This window comes from Pistacia vera, unplaced genomic scaffold, assembly GCF_008641045.1.
Source record: "Pistacia vera cultivar Batoury unplaced genomic scaffold, PisVer_v2 Contig185, whole genome shotgun sequence".
Classification (NCBI taxonomy): Eukaryota; Viridiplantae; Streptophyta; class Magnoliopsida; order Sapindales; family Anacardiaceae; genus Pistacia; species Pistacia vera.
In genome coordinates, this window is record NW_022195948.1 from 141,534 (window position 1) to 152,971 (window position 11,438).

The 11,438-nt window shown below is 33.6% G+C and overlaps 1 protein-coding gene across 1 annotated transcript; it reads left to right on the forward strand.

The window, feature by feature from the left end:
* Positions 1-7,789: 7,789 nt before the first annotated feature.
* On the forward strand, positions 7,790-9,118 carry LOC116126878 (UPF0481 protein At3g47200-like). Its single transcript, XM_031412552.1, has one exon. The coding sequence runs from the start codon at positions 7,790-7,792 to the stop codon at positions 9,116-9,118; it is 1,329 nt and encodes a 442-aa protein (XP_031268412.1).
* Positions 9,119-11,438: the final 2,320 nt, after the last annotated feature.

The window sequence follows — 11,438 nt, forward strand, 5'->3', positions numbered from 1 at the left end:
CGCGTGGCCAGATCGTAGATCGCATGAGTTAGAATTCTCCGATCGCGTGGCCAGGTCACAAATCGCACGCATCAGAATTCTCCAACTGTGTGGCTAGATAGCAGATCGCACGCATCAAAATTCTCTGATCGTGTGGTCAGATCGCAGATCGCACGCCCATGGCTTCCTGATCCTCGGCTTCAGATCGCTGATCTTTAGCTTCAAATCGCGTATTCAGATCGCTAATCACACGATAAGATCGTTGATTGTAATAGTCTCTTCCCACTCAAATACTCATACAATACATACAATGAATACATGTAAAATAGTATAAAGGAATTGAGCCCAAAATTTTCTCTTTATTAAACAAATATATTCTTTACAAACGTGTACATATGTTTATACAAAATAATCAAAAACATGGTGGACAGTGTAACTGCTCCCTCTCACGCGCCGACGTCCATCCGACCATGTCCTCATCTAGATCCTGCAAAACATAGGAAAAACAACGAGGTGAGCACTAAAATAATGCTCAGTAAGTAAATCCTCTAGTAGTCTAACCCCATAACTCTCTCTCTAATTCTTTCCTTACAATTCCCATTACTCTCTTTGCTTTCTCTCTCTCTGTTTCTGTTTCTCTTTTCTATTAACTCTCTCTCTAACTAGTCATGGCCCTATCTGACTGGAGGCACGGCTGGGACTCACTCCCACTCTCCGTGACTTTTACTCATTCTAGCCGATCGGACTTGGTTATGCATGGATTCGGAACCCTTGGCCATGTGAGCATATAAAACTCTCTCTCGGGTAAACTCGGGTATAGCCCTCATCCGCATGCACTCTCAAGGGCTACACCACTTCTCTCTCATACTCATGCCGCTCTCTCAATGCGGCGTACATGCAGGAATACTCTATCCATACTCACAGGTTCCCCATCGCATAACCTACTTTATTCTCTTGTCCAGCACTACTTTCTCTTTATTCTCTAGTGCTCATTTTCTCTTTTTCTTCACTAAAGCTCACACTAAAAGCTTTCTACTCTTTCTCTAATGCATAATTAATGCATATGGATGAATGCACTAGTGAAATGCAATTATGCTATGTAGTAATAATGAATGCTTTCTACTCTTACTCATGTTTCTCTTGAGCATTTCATCATATAACTCATGTGCATATAAAACTCTACTATAAGTACTACTATACTTCATTCTCTAGCCATCCAAAATGGGAGAAGACTCCCTCATACACTCTAATTTCCTGTCAAAGCAAAACACTCCCATAGGGTTTGCTCAAAACTCCCTCAAACTTCAATCAAACTCAACTCATCATCATGCAATCACAACACTTCTCATAACTCAATTATATTCAATATCAACATAGATAAATACTCATAACATCTCAATCTCTCAACAAGCATAATACATACATCTACATACACAATCTCTACTCAAATGGATTCTTAAATCTCAACTTAGGTTGGATTTACTTACCTTTAATGGAGAGGTTCCCTAATACTTCTCCTTAGTACCTTGTCCCTTCTCTACACCTTTAAACCATAAAACCATGAGGCTTCAAGATACAAATACAAGCAAATCTATATCTAAAGCAAGAATCCTTACCTTAGGATGCTTTAGATGCAATCTCTACCAAAAAATTTCCCAAAAGCTCTCTAAACTCCTTAGAAATCTTGGAAGATTGGATGGAGAAATTGAGAGAAATTAGAGAATGGAAGAGGTGGTGGGAATGGATGAATGAATGGGTTTCTCTATACTTAACCCTTTTTAGCTCATATTATAACCTTCCTTTCCCATTTTGCCCTTGTCCTTTCTTGGAAAGTCCATCTATATCCTTTGATTCATTTCACTCACACCACCACACAAACCTATTCTCCATGAAATGTCCTTACATTTTACTCCCCACTTTTCCTACTAATTAGGGGTAGAATGGTCATTGTGCCCCAAAGGAAGAATTCTCTAGAAAACTTAAGTAACTTCTTCTTAGGCTCTTCGCTGCGGCAAAGAACAATATGTCGCCCCGGTTAAACACGGCAGAGCTTACCCGTGGGTGCAGCTCCTCATCGCTGCGGCGAAGATTCTTCTTCGCCCTGGCGAAGCTCAAATGTCCAAACTTCACCAAAATTCAACCAAACCAAGGTAAACACTTAACCAATACAACATACCATTTTCATTAAAGGCTAACCAACTAACCACAACAACATACAAACTCAATTGAAGCTGAAACAGTAAATCCTTTAAGTAATACAGAAAATCTTAAGTACGTACCTCAAGTGGGGTGTTACATTGATCTCTTGTTCTCTTAGGTAGAGCTCGTTATGATCTCTCAAGTCGAGCTCGTTATGACCTTTTCAGGTCGAGCTCGTTTTGACCTCTCAGGTCGAGGTCGTTTTGACCTCTAAGATTGATGTCGTTTTGCTTTTTGAGGTCGTTTTGACCTTTCAGGTCGAGGTCGTTTTGACCTCTCAGGTTGAGGTTGTTTTGACCTCTCAGGTCGAGGTCGTTATGATCTCAGATTGAGCTCGTTTAGCTCAAGTTGAGCTCGTTTTGATTTCAGGTCGAGCTCCTAACAGATTTCAGGTCGAGCTCTAACAGATTACAGGTCGAGTTTCTAACAAATTTCAGGTCGAGTTTCTAACAGATTTCAGGTCGAGCTCCTAACAGATCGCGATCAACTCCTAGCTCTCAACACTCGATCACGCCAAGAAAAGTTCGAGCTCTTCAGTTGGAGACTGAAGCCATTCAAATCAAAGACTTAAGTTTTTGAAGCGCGATTACGCACTTCAAAGACTTAAGTTTTTTAAGTGCGTGGGGGGCTTCTATTATGCCTCAAAAGTCACGCTTATGTTAGCTCATTTAATGTCTTCTTGTACGAGCTGTCAAGCCCATATCTGCCTCAAAGATATTCTTACCAACCCTGTCTCCTTTCAAGAAATGAATGGACGAGAGCCTTCCATTTGTCAAGGCAACTTGCAAAACACTCATTACATTGAGTGTTTAGGTGTATAAATTGGCACTTCTCTTCCCGAAGAGGGAGGTTGGGCATATGAGAGCTAACCATAAATAAGAGCTCAATTCTTTCTCTATGTAAACACTGTATTTCTTCATCTTTGTATGTCTTATGGGCAATATCATAGAAATAGTTAGAGATCAATAAAATAACAGTGGATGTAGGAGTCGCTTGTTGAGCATCCGAACCACTATAAAAACCCCTCTTGCTAATCTTTTATTTATGTTTTCTGTAACATATATAATCTCAGCTCCATATTCAAATCTCATGGATCCATTCACGTGTGTCTCCTGAGTCAGCTCAGCGTTTCTCACGTGCGAGTCGTTGGCGTCCAAAATCAAGCGTCAACAGTATATGATAGAAATTTAAATGAGAGTGGGGGCCTTGAGGGCTGTGCTTTTATCATAGTTAGTAAATACTAGTATGGCAAAAAAAGAGTATGGGAATTTTACAGGTATAATACGACAATACGTTTATAAAAATTCGACCATAAAATTCAGATACGAAAAAAATACGATACGAGTATATATGAGTTTAATATGGTACATTCTCAATAATACGTTTTAAAAAATATGGCAGTATCAACCTTAGTTTTAACACTTTTATGAATTAATTATTAATGTATCTTTGCATTTACTTCAATTAAATCTTTTGCTTTTGCTTTTGCCCGTGGTAACATTAATCTTTTCTTTGCCTTAACAAATTCCCAAGCCCATGTCTTGTTCTAATCCGCCAGTAGAAAAGATGTTTATTTATTTTTTTGTTTGTGGAATAGAATGTAATCTATAGTGTTGAGTGTTGACACGTACACTGAAATCCACCACAAACACAAAACACCCATGACCCATCTTAAAAACCCCCCTCCCTCTCTCTTCTTCAATCAAATCATCTCTCAGTGTCTCACCCACAAGGCCAACTGCTTCTTTCAGAGCTCCAACAATGATATCTGCTTTACAGGCTATTCTTTCTGCCAATACTTTCCCTGCCTCAAACTTATTCTTCTTCCCCAAACACAAACACAAACCCATTAAAAATCTCAACTAGTTCACCTTTCGAGTTGAGGAAGGGAAAGTATTGGCAGAAAAGCTGAAAACGTCGAAGAACTGAGGAAGAAAAGCTGAAAATTTCATTCGTCGAAGAACTGAGGAAGAAAGAAGAAGAGAAGAAGAGAAGAGATTCTGTTTAATTTTGAATTAAACCCCACTAAAACGACGTTGTTTTGGGGTGAGCAATGGTTTTTTTTTTTTTTNAAAAAAAAAAAAAAAAAAAAATTGACAAAATAGTACAATGATTGAGGGTTGATTTTGAAATAATATATTTAATTAATGATTTTAAATTTAAGAAGTATCATTTTTTGTCACATAAATTTGTAAGAAAAAATTTATTCTTTTGTATTATTCAACCTTTTTACATGAATATCCATGGTTTTCGAAAATATGACCTATGTGTTTCATCCTTTTTTTTTTTTCCTTTCCGTAGTGAGCATGTATTAAGTTATTTTATTTTAGTAGGAGAATTTTACTGTTCATTCATATTGAATCAATCTAACGTTCAAAATTAGTCAATAGTATTGAGAGTTAATATAATTTCTGAAAGTTAAATTGATGATATTGTTGATAAATATGAAGATTGAACCGATGATATTTTCAAAATGAATAGGTGCTCACTAAAAAAGGCTAAACATATGACAGTGAGGGTTAAATCTTTTAAACTAACGGATATTCATTAGAAAAAAGACCAAATACACAGGGATTAGAATCGTATTCTGAAACCAGAAGGTGCTAACAATTGTAAATAACAAATACATAAGGCTTTAATATGAGAAAAAAAAATATATTATACTTATAATTTTTTTTATATAAATTTTTTCTTATACATTAATGTGAGATTGGATAAGAATTTATTTTAAATTTGAAATTATTTAATATTTTTTATTACCTAAATTTGTAAAAAAAATTATATAAAAAAATTCTTGCTATAATATTATTGAAAAAGGTTAAACACACAAAGATTTATTATTAAAAAAAAAAAAAAATGGCTATCAAATTATACGATGGATCGTGGACAATGAAAGATGGAAGACAAGTCAAGGTCTATGAAAGAAATTTAAACTGGTGGGGGCCGCTGTGTTTTGAGAACCACATTTTCGCTCTACGAAAAGATTGGTAGCCACCACATAGTTTTCAATTATTTAATAAAATATAAAATTTGTGACCACGAAAACTTGGTAGGCAGTTTTTTGATAAATTTGTTAAAATGATTGAAGGTCGATTTTGAAATTAAACGTGTAACACATTTGCCCCCACTTTTTGTCTTTTTGACCGTCAGAGTAAATGACAAAAAATATTGCAATTTATTTAAATATTTTTTCTCTTCTCTGACACCTTAAAATTATGACAAATTTTTCTTTTAAACGCAATTAACTCATTTAATATAATATTATATTTGAGTAATGCTATGGAAACCAAATTTTTATATCAAAAGACATGATAATCAGTCAGACATAATTACACCGAAGTCTTTCATGAATAATTATCCAACATTTATGATTGTTTGCCAATATTTATTGGATTTCCGTTCATATTACATGGACGGATGTCTATTTACTTCTAAAAAAATTTAAAAAAAATAATAAACGTTCATCCATCTTATATGGATGAGTGTCTATTTACTATAGACGGATATCCATATAAGATGGACGTTTGTCTAAAAAATTTATATTCAGCGGACAAGCATTCATTGTTTAATTTAAGATGAAATATTTATTTTTTAAGTATAAAATTTTTAGATGAAATAAAAAAAAAATTTTGATTTTAGGTAAAAGTATGGATGTGCGGTTAGACATGGTCAGAGCATTTCATCCAAAAAAAAAATTTGAGAATGGATGCCAGTGCACTCATTTGGATGGAGAGTCTATCCAAATGAGTGGACTGCTACATTCTTAAATTTTTTTTTTTAATTTTCAATTTTTTTATTTATAAACAAAATAAAAAGCAAATGAGAAATGAAACCTGGGAAGCTTAAATTTTTAAACAATTTAATTAAAAATTAAAAAAAAAATTATTAAACTAAAATTTGTTAATGTTAAAAGATGGAAGGATGGGTATACATAAATAATTTAGGCCGATTTTTTTAATTTAAACTATGAACGGACGTCCATTCTAGGTGGACGATCGTCTATATAATATGGACAAGAGTCCATTTCAAATAAACGATCGTCCAATAATAATAAACGGTCGTTCATTCGCGAAATATTTGTTAACATGATACATAGCTTATCTGATTCAGTGGACACGTCGTTTAGTGTAAAAATTCGGTGTAAAGTATCGGTATCTGTAGCATTTTTCTTATATCTTATGTTAAATGTACTTTATTTTATGTCTAAATCAATTACTTCAAAAAAAAAAAAAAAAATTATAATCAACATTTGGGTAAGAGAAAATATGTTCCCATACCACTTTGAAATACAAATGAAATAACTCTTTTCCGTACATCTTTATTACTATATATACGAGAAGGATTTAGTAAACACATTACCAAAGTTCGAGGAACACAGACATACTTAAAGTTCTAAAAGTCTTTGTGGCATTTTATACTATTCTCTATTTTATTATCATATTCTGGCAGTTAGTTCTGTTGTTCTAAACTCATCAGCTCTCTTTTATAATAACCATTTTGGATTCAGAGTGATATTTTGTCCGTAACCTTCAATCCTTTCTGTGGTTGCATCTTCTCAAATATTTCAACGCAGTAGATAACCGATCAATTCAGGTATGACATTTCTCTTTTGGATATTCTTTTTTCACGTTTTACATTTTTCTCTGATATTTTAACATATATTTGTATCATATGCTCTATAAATTATTAGAAAATATAACAAAAAAAAAAAAAAAAAAAATTAAAGCAAGAACTATGCAGTGAAGAGATTAGCAAAACGTCACTCTAAGTCTCTAACCTAAGGTACGTCTGTACAATACACCGTAGAGGAAAATTTTCCATCTGGTTTTGGACACAAGTTATTATCCGTCGTCGACCCTAGAGGTGGACCACCTTAGGCCTGACAGGTTATCTATCAATCGATTGTAAGATGCTCTAATGGCTTGTCTGTTTGCTCTCTCTTTTTTTAATTTTTCTGTATATTGGTTTGTGAAATTCATATTGAAGATCAAGTTCTTTAATTTATATATGCACCAAAATACCCTGTTCAGAATAAGTAGTTTCTCTATTTAATAGTACCGTGTTTTATATAGGCAGCGGAAGATAATATTATTAATAAAAATTGATTAAAGAATTTCATAAGTTTTTTTTGCTAACCTCATGGACTTGCTTTTAACTTTGCTTGTTTTACGTTTCTGGTTATTTTTTTCTTTACAGGAATCCTAGATATTTATAGACTCTTAACCCTATTGACATCAGTTTTCTTAAACCTAATAATACTTACCTTCCTTTTATTCTGTCCCAAGTCTTTTTTTTTTTTTTTTTATTTCATTTTTTTATATATACATTTTAGTCTGTATTCAGGCTCATATAGTATTGACCCTTGTACTATCCAACTTAAATAAATTCTCAAAATCACCGTTACATTAGGCATTTATATAAAAGCAGGGGTGGAGCCAAAGCCACTGGCCGTAGCCCCGGGGGACATTTCTGGAAAAAGAATTTTCAATATTTTCAATCTTATAAATTTAACAAAATGCATAATTTGTTATATACAATAGTCGAATAATTTTCAAGTTAATGCTCTGGATAAATTGTTAACTATCGCATATTATATGTTTTACTAGGGTAAATGGAGATTGATAGAGACAGGCCGAAGTTATCAAATGCTTTCATTGAAGCGCATAAACTCAGAGAGTTGAAAATTGATATAGACGAAAAGTTAGAACCTGACTCTGAGTGTTGTATTTATAGGGTTCCTAAAGAGCTTCGCAAAATAAATAAAGCTGCATATACTCCTCAATTAGTTTCAATAGGTCCTTTCCATCATGGCAACAAGGATTTGGCTGAAATGGAAATACAAAAAGTAAGATATAAAAAAGAGTTTGGTAAACGAATCAGTGAGGAGAGATTGGAGGATTTTATTGCCTTCATTGAAAGGGAGGAGAAACACATTCGTAATTGCTATTCAGACACTTCCCCTCTTAAAAGTCCTGATTTTATAACAATGATTTTGTATGATGCAATCTTCATCATTGAGCTTCTCTTGAGATTTAACGAAGGCAAAGATGATTTTTTGCTAAATAATATAAGATTCGAAATTCGTTTAAAGCGAGACTTGCGATTACTTGAAAATCAACTCCCACGCTTCGTCCTCGAAGAATTATACAAGTCAACTGGAATTAAAGTACGATCCGTCCTTTCTCTTTTTATTTTTTTCTTCTATGATAGTGATGAGTGCACTGACAACCAACACGTTCATTATCATCGAAACGTTAATCATTTCACTGATTTGTGGAGAAGTATGTTGCTGCATATCAACCCTGAAGCCAATGATTCTTCTTCAGTTTTACCTTCGGCAGTCCCTAAAGGCAATGATTCTCTTTGTTCAGATTTTCCTTCAGCAGTCAAACTGAAAGAATCAGGAATGAAGTTTACAGCTCTTAAAGGAAAGTCTTTACTTGATATAGAACTAAAACAGGGAAATTTTAAAATCCCAATTCCATGCTTTAGTGGAGTTGAGTTAAAAATTCCCTGTTTGCATGTAGGTGGCAAAACGGAAGCTGTGATACGGAATGTAATGGCATTTGAACAATGTCATTATCCATCAAAAACCCACGTTTGTAACTACATCGCTTTTATGAAGTTTCTTATCCGCACAGAGAAGGATGTAGATTTGCTTATTGAAGAAGGAATTATTTCAAATTTGATGGGCGACAGTGCTACAATCGTACGGATGTTTAACGGACTTTCCATTAGCGTTGTTGTAAGTCGTTCCCGTTATAGTGGCATTGTCAGGGATCTAAAATCACATTATAGCAATGGCTGGAACCATAAAGGGGCAACCTTGAAAAGAGTTTATTTCGGCAATCCATGGAAAGGCACAGGAACTATTGCTGCAATTGTACTGCTACTGCTAACTTTAATACAAACCATTTGTTCCATTATGCAAGCTGTGTGATTTCAGTAATTGTATTACGAGATAGATCTATTTACAATGTGTATTTTTGTATTTGAATTTTGAATTCTTGTACTATAGTCTTCTTGTATATTTTGAAGTGTAATATGCTCATCATTTCCAGGGTTCAAATAAATCAATTGGGCACTACTTTTATGAATATAGTTAAGTCTTATATATTAACTCCATTGACATTTGACACAATTTTATTTAACTTAGGACTACGTGATCACCATATTTTCAACAATCCGCAGCTAGTTTGTTTGTTTCTGAGATCAATATAAAATCATAACCACAATAAAATTTTAAAGAGTTTTCGTATCTTTGCAGCAGAGGATATTATGTGTGTGCCAGAGTATGTACATCCTTCATCATAATTAATTCTTTGTTCGTCATAATAAATTTTTAAAGAGCTTTAAAATCTCATAGTGAAGGATTATGTGTGGTAAGTACATACTTCGTACATTATTGTTATGATGCAACATAAAGAAATTTAAGCTTTTGACTTGTGGGGTTGGAATGCCATAACAGTTCGCCAGAGAATATAGCAACTGAAACCTCATTACGTCACAGCTCACTTTTCCCGATTGAAACCGATAACCATTAAGCTGGTTTAGAAAAATTATTCTTACTGGAAGTCCCAAGTTCTTTCTCTTGTAAGGGCATTCGATCTAGAACATTTTCTCACCGAATCTAGAGCTTCCCCTCTAGAATTCATTTCAATAACTTCTGGTCAAGGTAATCGTACACACACAAACTCTGTTACTCACTTTAATCTCGATTATGATAGATGGAGTAGAATGGATCAACTTCATGTAAACTGGTTAATTTTGTCTATCTCTGAATTGATGATGCGTCATGTTGTAAAGAGTAATAGTGGACAGGAAATTTGGATTGCTCTTGAGAAACTCATTTTAACTAAAAAAAAATCTCAGGTTATGCATCACCCAGAGTCTACCAACAGATGGAAAGACATATTTTAGCTCAAACAGCACTTGCAAAGCAGCAGGTATCTCAAACGATGATGATATTCTCTATCCCACCGAGTTTCTTAATTCTTCGATGTGCTCCGACATGCCCAAACATGAATTGCATCTGAAAATTGGCATTCCAATTATGTTGTTGTGTAATTTTAATCAATTTGATGGTCTTTGCAATGGAATCAGATTGATCATAACCCATTTAGGAAAGTGGTCCATACAAGCAATGATTATCACCAGGTCAAACATTGGGGATATTGCCACAATTCCCAGAATAATAATGTCTAATACAGATATAAAGAGGCCTTTCAGGTTGAAGAGAAGACAGTTTACCTGTGACAATTAGCTTTTGTATGACAATAAACAAAAGTCAGGGTCAATCACTCAAAACAGTAGGATTGTATATGAAACATCAAATCTTTACACATGGTCAATTGTACATGGCCCTATCAAGAGTAACTTCATCAGGACTAGGTATCAAGATTCTTCTAGCCTTGCAAGAAGATGAAACGGCAGAGACATTGACAAATATTGTTTTCAAAGAAGTCTTTAACTGTAGAGATTAATATGTTCTGTATTATATAATTCATTGTTTATAACAGAAAGGATTGATACATTGTATATAATATAAGACATTATTTGTAAGAGATTGATGTGAAAAATTAAACATATTTATATGAATATGAAAAGGTCACATTAAATGTTTAAATATATACATGAATATAATTTACTTGATACAAAGATATTTATATGTTTTACATTATTATTGTCAGATACGATGAACACTACATTGAATGTATTATGTGTTATAAATACATATTTTTTACACATGCAACTGAACTATAAACCATCGCGTGACAAGCATCATCAAAATATTTAACATTAATATTAAAATTAAACAGTTTAAATATTTACAGAAATAACATTACATAAGCTGGAGATTTTGTTTCACATACACAAAAATTAGCATCAACTGAATACATCCACGTCCATGATAATAACACAATTATAAACACCTGTGAGCCAAATCTTGACAAAATATTGTGAAAATGCTTAACAAACGGTTTAAATATCTACAAAAGTGCCATTAAGTGGACCAAAGAAAGCTACAACAACATTGCAATCAATAAAATCAAAATTAGACGACATCTCCTCATTTTTCAACACAATTGTCTCTAAAAAACTAGAATCTTCATTTGGGAATTTGTGCTTAAATTCTTTGACACAAGCTTTTTTGGTGGCCAAAAACATTTCTAACACCGAATCATAAGCCTCTTCTTTATCTTTCTTAGCTTGTGCAAGTAAAGATTTAATCTTATAATTTTCTTCAGACAATTCATAAC

Bases quoted from the DNA above. Each gene is read 5' to 3' on its own strand.
- LOC116126878 (XM_031412552.1), top strand. From the start codon at position 7,790: ATGGAGATTGATAGAGACAGGCCGAAGTTATCAAATGCTTTCATTGAA.